Below are 19918 nucleotides of genomic sequence, written 5' to 3' on the forward strand. Positions count from 1 at the left end.
AATAAGGCACTCGAGGGGTTGTGTTATATGGCCAAAATAACATGGCTAAGGGCTGTATCCAGGCACCCCCCCATGCCTTAATGCTTAATTAGAGAGCTAGCTAATGTGTTTAGAGTTCACTTCCTCATGTGGTGAATAAGCCCCAAAATAAATTTGCATATGATATTAGTGCACACAAAGATGTATGAAAATTCAAATTTACTGAACAAAACAATTCAGAAAATTCTGAAGCCCTATTTTAACATTAAAATATAACAAACAACAATACCCTATTGTCATCTCACAATTCATGACAATCATTGGATTAGGTTGCACATCAAAATATCTTGAATCATGCATTCCTGCTTGGACATGTTAGATGAAACAACTTATTTATTGAATAGCCTACCATCTCATTAGTCGATTACACAGTCTAAAGCACTGTGAATTACTTTATAAGATGAATGATAACAAAAATTTGGTGCTACAAAATCATGGGCTGGTGCCACTGAAAAAGTTGGTGGCACTGTGGAAAAAATGTGTCTGGAGCCCTTGTCAAGGGATGTGATGTATTATCTGCTGCAGAGTAATGTGTTCTACCGACAATTTGGCTGTTGGGAAGAGAATCGTTGTGTAAGAATTTCCACAACAGATGTTAAGCCGAAAAATATGTTGGTAGGACAAGGCTATGTATGTTTGTGCACATGGAAGTCCGTGATTTATGTTTACTATAGGTTAATGAGGCAATACAAATGTGATGTGACTAAAATATGACTAAAAAGAAAGGGCATTCAATTTACTTAAATGGCCCACTATTTTCGTATTATTTGAATAACTAGACTAAATCATTATATTATGAAAACAATGTGACTTAATGATATTTTAGTCAAAATGACTAAGACTAGACTAAATCTAAAAAGAGTACCAGAATTAACACTGATGCACACACACACACAAACGCACACACACAAATGCACACGCACACACACGCGCACACACACACACACACACACACACACACACACACACACACACACACACACACACACACACACACACACACACACACACACACACACACACACACACACACACACACACACACACACACACACACACAGACAGAGGTACATGAGTAGAAATTCAATGCCTTAGAAATGTTCACTTAGCTCCACCTGCAGGCTGTGTACTCCCATGAGAAAGTGAAGTTGGAGGGGACAATCACCCAGCAATCCAAACTCATAGACTTCCTCCAGGCCAGGGTGGACCAGGGGGGCTCCAAGAAGAAAAAGGTGAGACTAGACAGCTCAAAATACAGGTACAGAGACACAGAGTGCATTAATACATACATTACCATTTCTAGAGCAGCTTTTCATGGACCTTTTCATTTTACTCCAAATATTTTCTCAGAATGTTTTTCAGTGACAGTTGTGTGTGTGTTTGTGTGTGTTTGTCCCAGGGTCTATTTGGGCGGCGCAGAGAGGACCTGCTGGCTGCCATGGCAGCCCAGGGCCAGTCCCAGGTGCCCCAGCAGGTGTCCCCTGCACCCTCCATGAAGCCGGTGCCCCTGCAGTACAGTGACATGAAAGTGTCCCTGGACAAGGAGCGCACCCGCTGCTCTGAACTGGAGGATGCACTGCAGAAGATGAGACTGGAGCTGCGCTCCCTACGAGAGGAGGGTGAGGACACTGTCATCTCAAATAAACAGGACATAATCCCACTGAAGACCACTGCTGTGGTCCAGCACATGCTATCTCACAACAAGTAGCACATCAAACTCACACCAGGTCTAATGACTTTCCCTTTATGATTTCTCTCTCTCTCTCTCTCTCTCTCTCTCTCTCTCTCTCTCTCTCTCTCTCTCTCTCTCTCTCTCTCTCTCTCTCTCTCTCTCTCTCTCTCTCTCTCTCTCTCTCTCTCTCTCTATATATATATATATATATATATATATATATATATATATATACACACATCCAGCGGTCCAGTACAAACCTGTGGACCATGGTGGTACCCCTGACACCCCTGCCACAACGCGGCAGCAGATGATGATGTCTGCCATGGTGAAGTCTCCTGAACACCAGCAGGGCCCGAGCAACCTGCTGGCTACCTCGAACTCTAGCCGCAGGAAGGAGGCTGCCACCCCTGAGGGTGAGTCCTTCTGGAGAAGTAGTGGACATGGGAGTGTATATGGGTCTTTCTATAAACTAGGGTACCAGTGAGGATTACCTACACTGGACAACTTGTTACAGCTGTTGATACGTTTGGTAAGAAGAATGCCTCTCTCCCCAACGGTGTGATTACTATCTCTGAGTGTTTAGAGCTTGAGGTAGTCACCCCATACAAGTACTTGGGAGTATGGCTAGACTGCACACTGTCCTTCTCTCAGCACATATCAAAGCTGCAGGCTAAAGTTACATCTAGACTTGGTTTCCTCTATCGTAATCTTTCAGTTCCTTCCTCTATCGTAATCTTTTCAGTTCGCTGCAGCTAGCGACTGGAACGAGCTGCAACAAACATTCAAACTGGACAGTTGTATCTCAATTTCTTCATTCGAAGACTCAATCATGGACACTCTTACTGACAGTTGTGGCTGCTTTGTGTGATATATTGTTGTCTCTACCTTCTTGCCCTTTGTGCTGTTGTCTGTTTCCAATACTGTTTGTACCATGTTTTGCGCTGCTACCATGTTGTGCTGCTGCCATGTTGTGTTGCTACCATATTGTTGTCATGTTGTGTTGCTACCATGGTGTGTTGTCATGTGTTGCTGCCATGCTGTTGTCTTAGGTCTCTCTTTATGTAGTGTTGTGTTGTCTCTCTTGTCGTGATGTGTGTTTTGTCCTATATTTTTGTTTCATTTATTTTTATTTTTAATCCCAGCCCCCATCCCCGCAGGAGGCCTTTTGCCTTTTGTTAGACCGTCATTGTAAATAAGAATTTGTTCTTAACTGACTTGCCTAGTTAAATAAAGGTTAAGGTTAATTGATAATAATCTGCCATTTTTCTTCATGTCATTACATTAAGATATAAGGGGGATCATAGCTATATTCAATACAATTCACAAGTTGATTGAAATGTTTAACCCTTTATCATGGTCGGTGTCTTGATGAATTCCAAAATCGTGTGTCATAAAACATTACTTTTCTGTACGTTTATGGCAGCGTTAGTTGTCGTTATATCATATATTAAGCATTAATCAGTTCAATTAGACATTGAACTTGAATCCTGTAAGAATCCTGGATCTGGCTGTCTGACAGGTTTTTATATAGACATCTCAGAAATGCAGCGTAATTATATAACAGTTTGTGTATCCTTATGTTACAGGGTGAAAACAGTTTTCATGGGCACAAAAAATCCTAAATAATTAATGCAACTGCAAAATCGAATGCTTCTAACTGAAAGAGTCACCTTACCATGATACTTAAAACCTAAATCGATACTGTCATTAATGTGGTTCTTCAATAACTATGCATAATACTTGTTGGATGTGCGATTGGTGTCCGGCTGATTAGATACACTGTGATATTTTCACACATCATCTGATCCAGGAAGGAATTTTCCAAATGGCAGTCAAGTGACGGACAGCTGTTGTGATTTCACATGCAATGCAACAACCAGAGCTGGTTCTGACCTCCCTGGGGCCCTAGGAAAATTCTGCTGAGGGGCCCTCCTACCTGACCCGTGAGCCATGTAAACCATTTGCCATTGTCACACAGTCACACCTGACACCCCAGTGCTCCCACTACAATCCTCCCTCCTTTAAAACAGTTTGCTCCATCTGTCGGTCTAAGAATAAGTAGACCTATACAGAACAGAATGAGGTATAAACAAACAATATTTATTGAATACAATATTTTCTATAGAATCTTAAGATAAGTGAATATTAACATTAACATAAGAAATTGTAGAAAATATTGAGCTTTGGCTCTGCTGCCTGGTAATTAGTCCAGTCCTCACAATATTATACAATTAGCTTTGGCTATACAATGTAAACATAAGCCTACAGGCTATGGCTGTAGCTATATGTCTCAAAATAGTCAAATAAAACCTATACAGCTGTGTGATTAACTTTGGTTCCCTCTACAGCCTGGGCATTTTCAGCATCAGCATGGACACCAGTCTGTCTGGACTGTCTGGAAGAAATGGAGAATGTATGTCACATAGTTAGTTAAGCAGGCATTTACACACATGCACTTCTGCCATACAATCTTAAATGTTACTAAGTGTCTAAACATTTGAATGTTTGAATTAAAATCTTACTATCAAAATATTCCCCTTCTGCACTTTGAGGCAAAATCATCAAGGAAGTCATCATAGGACATGCGTTTCCCCAGGTCATGATTTATGCTCATGATGGCCAGACCATTCAAACGTTCCTGTGACATGGAAGACCTCAGGTAGCTTTCGATGAGCTTTCATTTTAAAAAGCTCCTCTCTGACGATTCTACTGTTACTGGTAGGGTGACTGCAATTCTTAGGGCTGTCCAAAAGGATAGGATAGAGATCTTCCAGGTTTTTATAACAGAGAAAGGAAATCAGCTCAAAGGCAGTCATCTTATCTGATGGCAGATCAGGTCAATTCTGAATCTCGTGTGTCAGATCCATTCCACTGATGTCACAGTCATCTCTGAAGGTTAGAGTTTTCAACTTCCATGCAGTGAGCCTTTAAAGATTCACTGGACATCTGAGAGGCAGTGCTGAAGTTCAGCAGCACTCCATATTTGGTTTTCAACTTGTTGAGTGTTTCAAATCTCTCATCCATGGATGTCAACAGCGGAGTTGACCACAATGTTGAAGTAGTTGACTTCAAGGTTCTTCAGTGCATCAGTCACTGGTTCAACAGGAGCCTCATAGCTGAAATGCCTCTTGCTGTTTCTCAGTCTCTTCTCTTTCAGAACAGCCTCCACATTCATTTCTTCACAAATAGGACCCAACTTCCTCTACAAGTGCTTGTGCCTCCACTTTGGCCACAGGATCGTTGATTGTATTCTTTAAATATTTTTTTCACCTTTATTTAACCAGGTAGGCTAGTTGAGAAGAAGTTCTCATTTAAAACTGCGACCTGGCCAAGATAAAACAAAGCAGTGTGACAGAGACAACAACACAGAGTTACACATGGAATAAACAATAAACAAGCCAATAACACAATAAACAAGTCAATGACACAGTAGAAAAAAAAGAAAGACTATATACAGTGTGTGCAAAAGGCATGAGGAGGTAGGCAATAAATAGGCCATAAGAGCGAATAATTACAATTTAGCAGATTAACACTGGAGTGATAAATGAGCAGATGATGATGTGCAAGTAGAGATACTGGTGTGCAAAAGAGCAGAAAAGTTAATAAAAACAGTATGGGGATGAGGTAGGTAGATTGGGTGTGCTATTTACAGATGGACTATGTACAGCTGCAGCGATCGGTTAGCTGCTCAGATAGCTGATGTTTAAAGTTGGTGAGGGAAATAAAAGTCTCCAACTTCAGCGATTTTTGCAATTTGTTCCAGTCACTGGCAGCAGAGAACTGGAAGGAAAGGCGGCCAAATGGGGTGTTGGCTTTGGGGATGATCAGTGAGATATACCTGCTGGAACGTGTGCTACGGGTGGGTGTTGTTATCGTGACCAGTGAACTGAGATAAGTCGGAGCTTTACCTAGCTTAGACTTATAGATGACCTGGAGCCAGTGGGTCTGGCGACGAATATGTAACAGGGCCAGCCGACTAAAGCATACAGGTCGCAGTGGTGGGTGGTATAAGGTGCTTTGGTAACAAAACAGATGGCACTGTGATAGACTGCATCCAGTTTGCTGAGTAGAGTATTGGAAGCTATTTTGTAGATGACATCGCCGAAGTCGAGGATCGGTAGGATAGTCAGTTTTACTAGGGTAAGTTTGGCGGCGTGAATGAAGGAGGCTTTGTTGCGAAATAGAAAGCCGATTCTAGATTTGATTTTGGATTGGAAATGTTTAATATGAGTTTGGAAGGAGAGTTTACAGTCTAACCAGACAACTAGGTATTTATAGTTGTCCACATATTCTAGGTCGGAACCGTCCAGGGTGGTGAAGCTAGTCGGGCGGGCGCGGGCAGCGGGCAGCGAACGGTTGAAAAGCATGCATTTGATTTTACTAGCGTTTAAGAGCAGTTGGAGGCCACGGAATGAGTGTTGTATGGCATTGAAGCTCCTTTGGAGGTTAGTTAGCACAGAGTCCAAGGAAGGGCCAGAAGTATACAGAATGGTGTCGTCTGCGTAGAGGTGGATCAGGGAATCGCCCGCAGCAAGAGCGACATCATTGATATATACAGAGAAAAGAGTCGGCCCGAGAATTTAACCCTGTGGTACCCCCATAGAGACTGCCAGAGGTCCGGACAACATGCCCTCCGATTTGACACACTGAACTCTGTCTGCAAAGTAGTTGGTGAACCAGGCGAGGCAGTCATTAGAAAAACCAAGGCTATTGAGTCTGCCGATAAGAATACGGTGATTGACAGAGTCGAAAGCCTTGGCCAGGTCGATGAAGACGGCTGCATATGTACTGTCTTTTATTGATGGTGGTTATGATATCGTTCAGTACCGTGGCTGAGATGCACCCGTGACCGGCTCGGAAACCGGATTGCACAGCGGAGAAGGTACGGTGGGATTCGGAATGGTCAGTGATCTGTTTATTAACTTGGCTTTCGAAGACTTTAGATAGGCAGGGCAGGATGGATATAGGTCTGTAACAGTTTGGGTCTAGGGTGTCACCCCCTTTGAAGAGGAGGATGGCCGCGGCAGCTTTCCATTCTTTAGGGATCTCGGACGATACGAAAGAGAGGTTGAAGAGGCGGGCAATAGGGGTTGCAACAATGGCGGGGGATAGTTTTAGAAAGAGAGGGTCCAGATTGTCTAGCCCAGCTGATTTGTACGAGTCCAGGTTTTGCAGCTCTTTCAGAACATCTGCTATCTGGATTTGGGTGAAAGAGAAGCTGGGGAGGCTTGGGCGAGTAGCTGCGGGGGGGGAGCTGTTGGCTGGGGTTGGAGTAGCCAGGAGGAAAGCATGGCCAGCCGTTGAGAAATGCTTAATGAAATTTTCGATTATCATGGATTTATCGGTGGTGACCGTGTTACCTAGCCTCAGTGCAGTGGGCAGCTGGGAGGAGGTGCTCTTGTTCTCCATGGACTTTGCAGTGTCCCAAAACTTTTTGGAGTTAGAGCTACAGGATGCAAATTTCTGCTTGAAAAAGCTAGCCTTTGCTTTCCTGACTGACTGCGTGTATTGGTTCCTGACTTCCCTGAACAGTTGCATATCACGGGGACTATTCGATGCTATTACAGTCCGCCATAGGTTGTTTTTGTGCTGGTCAAGGGCAGTCGGGTCTGGAGTGAACCAAGGGCTATATCTGTTCTCAGTTCTGCATTTTTTGAACGGGGCATGCTAGAAGGCCAGCATCCCGGAGTCGCCTCTTCACTGTTGACGTTGAGACTGGTGTTTTGCGGGTACTATTTAATGAAGCTGCCAGTTGAGGACTTGTGAGGCGTCTGTTTCGCAAACTAGACACTCTAATGTACTTGTCCTCTTGCTCAGTTGTGCACCGGGGCCTCCCACTCCTCTTTCTATTCTGTTTAGAGCCAGTTTGTGCTGTTCTGTGAAGGGAGTAGTACACAGCTTTGTATGAGATCTTCAGTTTCATGGCAATTTCTCGCATGGAATAGCCTTAATTTCTCAGAACAAGAATAGACTGACGAGTTTCAGAAGAAATCTCTTTGCTTCTGGCCATTTTGAGCCTGTAATCAAACCCACAAATGCTGATGCTCCAAATACTCAACTAGTCTAAAGAAGGCCAGTTTTATTGCTTCTTTAATCAGTACAACAGTTGCAATTTTAACATGATACACTTGGATTAGCTAACATAATGTGCCATTGAACATAGGAGTGATGGTTGCTGATAATGGGCCTCTGTACGCCTATGTAGATTTTCTATAAAAAATCTGCCGTTTCAAGCTACAATAGTCATTTACAACATTAACAATGTCTACACTGTATTTCTGATCAATTTGATGTTATTTTAATGGACAAAAAAATTGCTTTTCTTTCAAAAACAAGAAAATGTTTAAGTGACCCCAAACTTTTGAACGGTAGTGTACTGTAAACGTATCCTTTTTTATTTTAGTTGCAAACCATTTAGAAATGTGTATCCCAATGTCACACATTGGCCCCGTTATTTACAGAATGACCTTATGCACAGCTAACACACACACCACCAGATGAGACCTCTGTGTGGGCTTCAGCAATGTGTCCATATTTCCATATAATGCAGTATATAATAAAGCTACTTGGAACTGTAATAGTACCCAGGCAAGCTTTCCTGATGGCCGCCACCATCCTGCAAATATTCACCTTCCTCCTAATGCCTTAGACCTTTGTCCTTTTTTCTCACACTCAACAGAGAGAAGGAGGGTCACTTTTGAAAGTAAGTTCTCCTAACTCATGGAGCCCTCGGTTTGCTGTCCCATCCCTTTAACCCTCTTCCACACTCCGAATGGGCCAGATTTTAAAAGCTCTGCACTAGGATCAAATGGCAGATCTTTAGGACGGCAGGTAGCCTAGCAGTTAGAACGTTGGGCCAGTAACTGAAAAGTTGCTGGTGCAGATTCGATGTGCCCTTGAGCAAGGCACTTAACCCTAATGGCTTCTGTAAATTTCTCTGGATAAGAGTGTCTGCTAAATGTTTTTTATTTATTTTTTAATGTAGAGTATGGTATGCTAAGTTTGGGTTTTTAATGTTTGTATTGGAGCTTCCACTTTCCAGTAATGCCCCTTTACTGAATTACTCAAGCTCTGAAGTTGGTGTTCACTTCAATGAATGAGTATATTCATCAAAAGTAACTTTACATGTCTATGCATACATAAATTATAAAGAAATGTTTCTTGGTAGCTTATAGTAAAAGTATTTTCTACCACCATGTTGGAATATTGTATCAATGCTCATTCCTGGCTGCTGTCAGGTAAATCATTGTAGAAATTAAATTCAAATCAGCAGATTGGATGATTAGACATTACCAGCTAACATCAAATCACCCTATCATGTTAAGGAGCCATTATTTGTTTGTGACATACAGTTTGTGTGTCTGTATTCTACTTGGATAGATGAGAATGAAAACATTTACATACATAGTTCACTGTTGTTGAGCTAAACTTTCCTCCCTCTAAGTGCTCAGCTTTGGAAATCTGAAGCAATTTCCTTTACATCTGTTGACCTACACTCCAATCCATTGACCCTCACACAGCTATCTGCCCTGCATCTTGAACCACTGCAACTCAACCCAGACCTGCACACCATACATACACAGAGGTGTTTTCTTTTCAGCTTTTCAGCCTATACCGCACTGTTGGAACATATGAATCCAATTCCCTCAATAAGAAGATTCCTGGATGCATGTGTTAAGTTCCAGTCATGAACTGATCACTGGTGGATGATGCTATTAATATGATTTACCTTTTTACTTCAGCTCCTTGTGAACGTTGTGTTGGTGATGCTTCCTGTTTGTTGCCTCACTTGCACAGCTGACATGGCATGGTGCTCAGATTTTTTTTCTCCATACAATCATTGTGGTTGCTATGGATACTTTCCCTACTCACTGTCTTCTCTGGCTGTGTTCAGAGTATAGCCATCGCATGAAGGACAGTCAGAGAGACAGGGAGAGGGGGAGGCAGAGGGAGAGCATTCACCACAACACCCCTCACTGCTTCACCGTGGGACTCAACATGAGGGCTGCCAAGTGTACTGTGTGCCTGGATACTGTGCACTTCGGTCGTCAGGCAGCCACCTGTATCGGTATGCTACATTCCAACTTTCCACTCCCTGTCACGTTGACTAGGCATGGCACATTTCTGTTGAGCAAGGCTTTTTCAGAAGGGTAGCCTGTACAGTATTGTGTTTCTGGCAGTCCTTGTCTTTAAGTGTTTTCTTCTCTCCTTCAGAATGTCACGCTTTGTGCCATCCAAAATGCTCCCGCTGTCTTCCTGCCACGTGCGGCATGCCTGGGGACTGTGCCTTGCATATGGCTGAGGGGCTGTGCCGGGACAAAGGCAGTTCCCCTGGCCTGCAGCTCAAAGAGGCCAGTGGACATGTTCGCCTGGAGGGGTGGATGAAGCAGCCCAGGTGGGTCTGGTAACTCTGGTGTGTGGACTTCATACTTTCTATTACTGTGAAACAGATTTGACTAATAGCACTATACTATAGATCAACACTGCCTGTCTGCTTGCCCTTGATCAATGTAGACTGATTGCTGATCCCTCATACTGTATTTGATATAATCTGAGATGGCTCTCTAGTGCCAAAGTATAATTGTAGACTAAAGCATTACGCTCATCTGTCCCAGGTATTGATTGTCTGACTCTGTGGTAGTCTATGCTGCTGGCCCAGTGACAAACTGTTTGTGTTCTGCAGGAATGTGAAGCGTGGCCAGGGCTGGGAGAGGAAGTATGTGGTGCTGGATGGGACCAAGGTGACCATCTACGAAACAGAGCCCAGAGAAGGTACCACAACTTTAATGTTCCTATAGTAAATTTGATTATAAAATACAGTGAGCTCCAAAAGTATTTGGACAGTGACACAAATATCATACCCCCCCAATGCTAACCTCCCATGTAATTGTAATAGTGAGAGTTTAGCATGTCTTGGGGGTATGATATTTGTGTGTCTGTATGATATTTGTATGATATTTGTGTGTCTGATATTTGTGTGTCTCACTCAACATTATTCACGGTTCATTCAGAACTATCCGTAATCATGGTAGCATCCACATTAATTTAGGAGTGTTCAGAAACATATTCTATTCTTATTTACAAAAAAAGTGACTCCAAAATGGCACAATACATGTCATTTTACCATTGATTTCTATTGGGCACAAAATGATCTGAAACACAACCAAAACAAACAGCAAATGCATCCAACAAACGTGTAGAGTCACAAGCTTGATGTAATCATTGTGTGCTTGGAATATGGGACCAAATACTAAACTTTTGACTACTTTAATAAACGTATAAGGGAATTTGGCCCTAAAATGGGGGGACTATGTGCAAAAAGTGCTGTCATTCAATAACAGTTCACCCCATATGGATTAAAATACTCTAAAATTAAAGATGACAGTCTACACTTTAACCTCACAGTCATTGTATAATTTAAAATCCAAAGTGCTGAAGTACAGCGCCAAAGCGAAAAACAAATTGTGACTGTCCCAATTCTTTTGGAGCTCACTGTAGGTCGAACTCCAAGTAGTATTTTTCAAAACAAACAATTCTTATTCCGCAGGACTAACAGTGTTCTTGATTGCTGCCAGGTGGTGTATTTTGGTCTGTGTAGTTTTCGGGTACATTTGGATTTCTCTTCGTTTGTGTTGTTCAGAGTCAGTGAAGCCGTTGGAGGAGTTTGAGCTATGTCTGTCTGATGGAGACGTGATGGTGCATGGTGCTGTAGGGGCGTCTGAGCTGCCCAACACCGCCAAGTCAGGTACACCAAACTTACTCACACTCAGAGCAAAGCCCAGCCACAGTGGGTGAGCTAGGATAGTACCTCAACTGGTTATAATTAGCGCTTTACGTATTAGTATCATGATCTGCTTAGGAATGGACTATCTCCTTGTTCCCTCACTGTGCTGTGGTGTGTGTGTAGACGTGCAGTATGTGCTAAAACTGGAGTCCCACCCCCACACCTCGTGCTGGCCCGGACAGACTCTGTACTTCATGGCTCCCAGTTTCCCAGACAAGCAGCGCTGGGTGGCCGTGCTGGAGTCTGTGGTGGCAGGGGGGCGAGCATCCCGGGAGAAGGCTGAGGCAGATGCAGTGAGTACCACAGTACTGTGGAGTTAAATGAGTATAATTACTTACTAATACACACAAACACACTCAACCAATCCTAAACCTAACCCTAGCCCTAAATCTACCTGTAGCCTTAACTCCAACCCTAGCTTCATGTCCACCCCCACGTTTCAACCCTAACCCCAGGCACAACCCTAACTCTAACCCTAGCTTCATGTCCACCCCCACGTTTCAACCCTAACCCCAGGCACAACCCTAACTCTAACCCTAGCTTCATGTCCACCCCCACGTTTCAACCCTAACCCCAGGCACAACCCTAACTCCAACCCTAGCTTCATGTCCACATCCACGTTTCAACCCTAACCCCAGGCACAACCCTAACTCTAACCCTAGCTTCATGTCCACATCCACGTTTCAACCCTAACCTCAGGCACAACCCTAACTCTAACCCTAGCTTCATGTCCACCCCCACGTTTCAACCCTAACCCCAGGCACAACCCTAACTCCAACCCTAGCTTCATGTCCACATCCACGTTTCAACCCTAACCCCAGGCACAACCCTAACTCTAACCCTAGCTTCATGTCTACATCCCAGTTCAACCCTAACCCCAGGCACAACTCTAACTCTAACCCTAGCTTCATGTCTACATCCCAGTTCAACCCTAACCCCAGGCACAACCCTAACTCTAACCCTAGCTTCATGTCTACATCCCAGTTCAACCCTAACAATAGCCTCAGCCAATAGCTGTCATTGATGTCAGGGCTGCCAGGTGGATAGGCCCTTATTTCCCTTGGCTAATGTTTTTAAGGTATTTGCTCTGTCTAGCTGCCTCAGGACTAATTCATCAAGTGTTAAAACATCATTTTTTACTGTATGGGGTTTATCCATAATACTTTACCACCACAGTGCATTTACAATTACCATCTGTTGTTTTCTTTAACACCGCATACTTGTGATGAATATGATGCATCCATTAAATGTTTATGAAAAAAAAAATCCGGTGGTAAATTTACTGCAGTTGTAAAGTTTTGTGAGCAACCTCTGATGTCTATTGTACTGTATGTGTCGTTAATTGTCCCTCTTCTTCTCTCTCTGTCTCTTTCGCTCTCTCTTTCTCTCACACCTGTTTGTTGCTTTTTCATCATGTCATACTGTATGTCCCTGTATGTGGGCATGTTTTGTTGATTTGCTCTATTCTACCCGTTCTATGGGGTTTCACTGCACATAGGCTGCTGTGTCCAAAAGACAGATGGTTCTGCCTCCTCTGGTCCAGGTAAAGAGTCCAACGAGGCTGCATTTGTCTGCTTTCCTGTTGATACCAGACACACAGGCATTTAATACAGACAATTACAATGAAATTACAATTACAATACATTTTCAATTACAGTACAACATTAGAATTACAATATTGAGAATAATGCTGTGCATGTTTGTCTTGAATGTGTGTTCATCTTTCCTGCTGTGACCACACGCTGTTTTCTCCACAGTCCTTACTATTCTTTCCTCTATTGTCATATCAAAGTTGTGTTTACTGTAAGTGATTGTCTGACTGTTATGGCACCTGGCAACTATCAGACATGATTGTGTTTTGTTTAATATCTTTGCTTAGATGTATTGTGATTAGATCATTTGGTAGTCTTTTTGCTGAATATTGATTTACTTAGATGTTAGATTTCTGATTTCTGCGAGGTGTTGAGCTTTCAAGATGAATGAACATAGACTCATCACAAACCTATTACAGGGATATAACCAGACCTATGCATGTGATAGGCCTTCCTGTAGCCAGGACAAGTGGTCTGGTAGTACCATCAACTTTCACTTCTCCCACCCTGTAGCTTCTCTCTGCCCTCTGTTCACTCTGCCAGGATACACTGTCTCTCTACCCCCTGTTCACTCTGTCAGAATACACTGTCTCTCTACCCCCTGTTCACTCTGTCAGAATACACTGTCTCTCTGCCCCCTGTTCACTCTGTCAGAATACACTGTCTCTCTACCCCCTGTTCACTCTGCTAGAATACTCTGTCTCTATACCCTATGTTCACTCTGTCAGAATACACTGTCTCTCTACCCCTTGTTCACTCTGCCAGAATACACTGTCTCTCTACCCCCTGTTCACTCTGTCAGAATACACTGTCTCTCTACCCCCTGTTCACTCTGACAGAATACACTGTCTCTCTACCCCCTGTTCACTCTGCCAGAATACACTGTCTCTCTACCCTTGTTCACTCTGTCAGAATACACTGTCTCTCTACCCCTGTTCACTCTGCCAGAATACACTGTCTCTCTACCCCTGTTCACTCTGTCAGAATACACTGTCTCTCTACCCCCTGTTCACTCTGCCAGAATACACTGTCTCTCTACCCCTTGTTCACTCTGCCAGAATACACTGTCTCTCTACCCCCTGTTCACTCTGTCAGAATACACTGTCTCTCTACCCCTGCTCACTCTGCCAGAATACACTGTCTCTCTATCCCCTGTTCACTCTGCTAGAATACACTCTCTTTCTACCCCCTGTTCACTCTGCCAGAATACACTGTCTCTCTACCCCTGTTCACTCTGTCAGAATACACTGTCTCTCTACCCCCTGTTCACTCTGCCAGAATACACTGTCTCTCTACCCCTTGTTCACTCTGCCAGAATACACTGTCTCTCTACCCCTGTTCACTCTGCCAGAATACACTGTCTCTCTATCCCCTGTTCACTCTGCCAGAATACACTGTCTCTCTACCCCCTGTTCACTCTGCCAGAATACACTGTCTCTCTACCCCCTGTTCACTCTGTCAGAATACACTGTCTCTCTACCCCTGTTCACTCTGCCAGAATACACTGTCTCTCTATCCCTTGTTCACTCTGCCAGAATACACTGTCTCTCTACCCCCTGTTCACTCTGCCAGGATACACTGTCTCTCTACCCCCTGTTCACTCTGTCAGAATACACTGTCTCTCTACCCCCTGTTCACTCTGTCAGAATACACTGTCTCTCTGCCCCCTGTTCACTCTGTCAGAATACACTGTCTCTCTACCCCCTGTTCACTCTGCTAGAATACTCTGTCTCTCTACCCTCTGTTCACTCTGTCAGAATACACTGTCTCTCTACCCCTTGTTCACTCTGCCAGAATACACTGTCTCTCTACCCCCTGTTCACTCTGTCAGAATACACTGTCTCTCTACCCCCTGTTCACTCTGACAGAATACACTGTCTCTCTACCCCCTGTTCACTCTGCCAGAATACACTGTCTCTCTACCCCTGTTCACTCTGTCAGAATACACTGTCTCTCTACCCCTGTTCACTCTGCCAGAATACACTGTCTCTCTACCCCTGTTCACTCTGTCAGAATACACTGTCTCTCTACCCCCTGTTCACTCTGCCAGAATACACTGTCTCTCTACCCCTTGTTCACTCTGCCAGAATACACTGTCTCTCTACCCCTGTTCACTCTGTCAGAATACACTGTCTCTCTACCCCCTGTTCACTCTGTCAGAATACACTGTCTCTCTACCCCCTGTTCACTCTGTCAGAATACACTGTCTCTCTGCCCCCTGTTCACTCTGTCAGAATACACTGTCTCTCTACCCCCTGTTCACTCTGCTAGAATACTCTGTCTCTATACCCTATGTTCACTCTGTCAGAATACACTGTCTCTCTACCCCTTGTTCACTCTGCCAGAATACACTGTCTCTCTACCCCCTGTTCACTCTGTCAGAATACACTGTCTCTCTACCCCCTGTTCACTCTGACAGAATACACTGTCTCTCTACCCCCTGTTCACTCTGCCAGAATACACTGTCTCTCTACCCCTGTTCACTCTGTCAGAATACACTGTCTCTCTACCCCTGTTCACTCTGCCAGAATACACTGTCTCTCTACCCCTGTTCACTCTGTCAGAATACACTGTCTCTCTACCCCCTGTTCACTCTGCCAGAATACACTGTCTCTCTACCCCTTGTTCACTCTGCCAGAATACACTGTCTCTCTACCCCCTGTTCACTCTGTCAGAATACACTGTCTCTCTACCCCTGCTCACTCTGCCAGAATACACTGTCTCTCTATCCCCTGTTCACTCTGCTAGAATACACTCTCTTTCTACCCCCTGTTCACTCTGCCAGAATACACTGTCTCTCTACCCCTGTTCACTCTGTCAGAATACACTGTCTCTCTACCCCCTGTTCACTCTGCCAGAATACACTGTCTCTCTACCCCTTGTTCACTCTGCCAGAATACACTGTCTCTCTACCCCTGTTCACTCTGCCAGAATACACTGTCTCTCTATCCCCTGTTCACTCTGCCAGAATACACTGTCTCTCTACCCCCTGTTCACTCTGCCAGAATACACTGTCTCTCTACCCCCTGTTCACTCTGTCAGAATACACTGTCTCTCTACCCCTGTTCACTCTGCCAGAATACACTGTCTCTCTATCCCTTGTTCACTCTGCCAGAATACACTGTCTCTCTACCCCCTGTTCACTCTGCCAGGATACACTGTCTCTCTACCCCCTGTTCACTCTGTCAGAATACACTGTCTCTCTACCCCCTGTTCACTCTGTCAGAATACACTGTCTCTCTGCCCCCTGTTCACTCTGTCAGAATACACTGTCTCTCTACCCCCTGTTCACTCTGCTAGAATACTCTGTCTCTCTACCCTCTGTTCACTCTGTCAGAATACACTGTCTCTCTACCCCTTGTTCACTCTGCCAGAATACACTGTCTCTCTACCCCCTGTTCACTCTGTCAGAATACACTGTCTCTCTACCCCCTGTTCACTCTGACAGAATACACTGTCTCTCTACCCCCTGTTCACTCTGCCAGAATACACTGTCTCTCTACCCCTGTTCACTCTGTCAGAATACACTGTCTCTCTACCCCTGTTCACTCTGCCAGAATACACTGTCTCTCTACCCCTGTTCACTCTGTCAGAATACACTGTCTCTCTACCCCCTGTTCACTCTGCCAGAATACACTGTCTCTCTACCCCTTGTTCACTCTGCCAGAATACACTGTCTCTCTACCCCCTGTTCACTCTGTCAGAATACACTGTCTCTCTACCCCTGCTCACTCTGCCAGAATACACTGTCTCTCTATCCCCTGTTCACTCTGCTAGAATACACTGTCTCTCTACCCCCTGTTCACTCTGCCAGAATACACTGTCTCTCTACCCCTGTTCACTCTGTCAGAATACACTGTCTCTCTACCCCCTGTTCACTCTGCCAGAATACACTGTCTCTCTACCCCTTGTTCACTCTGCCAGAATACACTGTCTCTCTACCCCCTGTTCACTCTGTCAGAATACACTGTCTCTCTACCCCCTGTTCACTCTGTCAGAATACACTGTCTCTCTGCCCCCTGTTCACTCTGTCAGAATACACTGTCTCTCTACCCCCTGTTCACTCTGCTAGAATACTCTGTCTCTATACCCTATGTTCACTCTGTCAGAATACACTGTCTCTCTACCCCTTGTTCACTCTGCCAGAATACACTGTCTCTCTACCCCCTGTTCACTCTGTCAGAATACACTGTCTCTCTACCCCCTGTTCACTCTGACAGAATACACTGTCTCTCTACCCCCTGTTCACTCTGCCAGAATACACTGTCTCTCTACCCCTGTTCACTCTGTCAGAATACACTGTCTCTCTACCCCTGTTCACTCTGCCAGAATACACTGTCTCTCTACCCCTGTTCACTCTGTCAGAATACACTGTCTCTCTACCCCCTGTTCACTCTGCCAGAATACACTGTCTCTCTACCCCTTGTTCACTCTGCCAGAATACACTGTCTCTCTACCCCCTGTTCACTCTGTCAGAATACACTGTCTCTCTACCCCTGCTCACTCTGCCAGAATACACTGTCTCTCTATCCCCTGTTCACTCTGCTAGAATACACTCTCTTTCTACCCCCTGTTCACTCTGCCAGAATACACTGTCTCTCTACCCCTGTTCACTCTGTCAGAATACACTGTCTCTCTACCCCCTGTTCACTCTGCCAGAATACACTGTCTCTCTACCCCTTGTTCACTCTGCCAGAATACACTGTCTCTCTACCCCTGTTCACTCTGCCAGAATACACTGTCTCTCTATCCCCTGTTCACTCTGCCAGAATACACTGTCTCTCTACCCCCTGTTCACTCTGCCAGAATACACTGTCTCTCTACCCCCTGTTCACTCTGTCAGAATACACTGTCTCTCTACCCCTGTTCACTCTGCCAGAATACACTGTCTCTCTATCCCTTGTTCACTCTGCCAGAATACACTGTCTCTCTACCCCCTGTTCACTCTGCCAGGATACACTGTCTCTCTACCCCCTGTTCACTCTGTCAGAATACACTGTCTCTCTGCCCCCTGTTCACTCTGTCAGAATACACTGTCTCTCTACCCCCTGTTCACTCTGCTAGAATACTCTGTCTCTCTACCCTCTGTTCACTCTGTCAGAATACACTGTCTCTCTACCCCTTGTTCACTCTGCCAGAATACACTGTCTCTCTACCCCCTGTTCACTCTGTCAGAATACACTGTCTCTCTACCCCCTGTTCACTCTGACAGAATACACTGTCTCTCTACCCCCTGTTCACTCTGCCAGAATACACTGTCTCTCTACCCCTGTTCACTCTGTCAGAATACACTGTCTCTCTACCCCTGTTCACTCTGCCAGAATACACTGTCTCTCTACCCCTGTTCACTCTGTCAGAATACACTGTCTCTCTACCCCCTGTTCACTCTGCCAGAATACACTGTCTCTCTACCCCCTGTTCACTCTGTCAGAATACACTGTCTCTCTACCCCTGCTCACTCTGCCAGAATACACTGTCTCTCTATCCCCTGTTCACTCTGCTAGAATACACTGTCTCTCTACCCCCTGTTCACTCTGCCAGAATACACTGTCTCTCTACCCCTGTTCACTCTGTCAGAATACACTGTCTCTCTACCCCCTGTTCACTCTGCCAGAATACACTGTCTCTCTACCCCTTGTTCACTCTGCCAGAATACACTGTCTCTCTACCCCCTGTTCACTCTGTCAGAATACACTGTCTCTCTACCCCTGTTCACTCTGCCAGAATACACTGTCTCTCTATCCCCTGTTCACTCTGCCAGAATACACTGTCTCTCTACCCCCTGTTCACTCTGCCAGAATACACTGTCTCTCTACCCCCTGTTCACTCTGTCAGAATACACTGTCTCTCTACCCCTGTTCACTCTGCCAGAATACACTGTCTCTCTATCCCTTGTTCACTCTGCCAGAATACACTGTCTCTCTACCCCCTGTTCACTCTGCCAGAATACACTGTCTCTCTACCCCCTGTTCACTCTGCCAGAATACACTGTCTCTTTGCCCTCTGTTCACTCTGACAGAATACACTGTCTCTCTACCCCTGTTCACTCTGCCAGAATACACTGTATCTCTACCCCTGTTCACTCTGCCAGAAAACACTGTCTCTCTACCCCCTGTTCACTCTGCTAGAATACACTGTCTCTCTACCCCCTGTTCACTCTGCCAGAATACACTGTCTCTCTGCCCTCTGTTCACTCTGCTAGAATACACTGTCTCTCTAACCCCTGTTCACTCTGACAGAATACACTGTCTCTCTACCCCCTGTTCACTCTGACAGAATACACTGTCTCTCTACCCCCTGTTCACTCTGCTAGAATACACTGTCTCTCTACCCTCTGTTCACTCTGACAGAATACACTGTCTCTCTGCCCTCTGTTCACTCTGTCAGAATACACTGTCTCTCTACCCCCTGTTGACTCTGACAGAATACACTGTCTCTCTAACCCCTGTTCACTCTGCCAGAATACACTGTCTCTCTACCCTCTGTTCACTCTGCCAGAATACACTGTCTCTCTACCCCCTGTTCACTCTGCCAGAATACACTGTCTCTCTGCCCTCTGTTCACTGCTAGAATACACTGTCTCTCTACCCCCTGTTCACTCTGACAGAATACACTGTCTCTCTACCCCCTGTTCACTCTGACAGAATACACTGTCTCTCTACCCCCTGTTCACTCTGCCAGAATACACTGTCTCTCTACCCCTGTTCACTCTGTCAGAATACACTGTCTCTCTACCCCTGTTCACTCTGCCAGAATACACTGTCTCTCTACCCCTGTTCACTCTGTCAGAATACACTGTCTCTCTACCCCCTGTTCACTCTGCCAGAA

General features: G+C 44.9%; 1 protein-coding gene across 10 annotated transcripts in view; it reads left to right on the forward strand.

The window, feature by feature from the left end:
- LOC129853382 (citron rho-interacting kinase-like) overlaps positions 1-19918 on the forward strand; it is a 133283-nt gene that overhangs the window by 63636 nt on the left and 49729 nt on the right. For 4 of the 10 annotated variants that reach the window (XM_055919359.1, XM_055919355.1, XM_055919361.1 and 1 more), the window contains 10 exons: positions 1149-1271; positions 1439-1658; positions 1957-2127; positions 8394-8417; positions 9609-9782; positions 9929-10109; positions 10398-10486; positions 11355-11459; positions 11622-11791; positions 12997-13041. In XM_055919359.1, coding sequence (XP_055775334.1) covers positions 1149-1271; positions 1439-1658; positions 1957-2127; positions 8394-8417; positions 9609-9782; positions 9929-10109; positions 10398-10486; positions 11355-11459; positions 11622-11791; positions 12997-13041 — 1302 coding nt within the window. The remainder of the gene's footprint in view (positions 1-1148; positions 1272-1438; positions 1659-1956; positions 2128-8393; positions 8418-9608; positions 9783-9928; positions 10110-10397; positions 10487-11354; positions 11460-11621; positions 11792-12996; positions 13042-19918) is intronic. The other 6 variants (XM_055919356.1, XM_055919362.1, XM_055919357.1 and 3 more) reach the window with 6 other exon arrangements.

The sequence above is a fragment of the Salvelinus fontinalis genome, chromosome 4 (genome assembly GCF_029448725.1).
Source record: "Salvelinus fontinalis isolate EN_2023a chromosome 4, ASM2944872v1, whole genome shotgun sequence".
NCBI lineage: Eukaryota > Metazoa > Chordata > Actinopteri > Salmoniformes > Salmonidae > Salvelinus > Salvelinus fontinalis.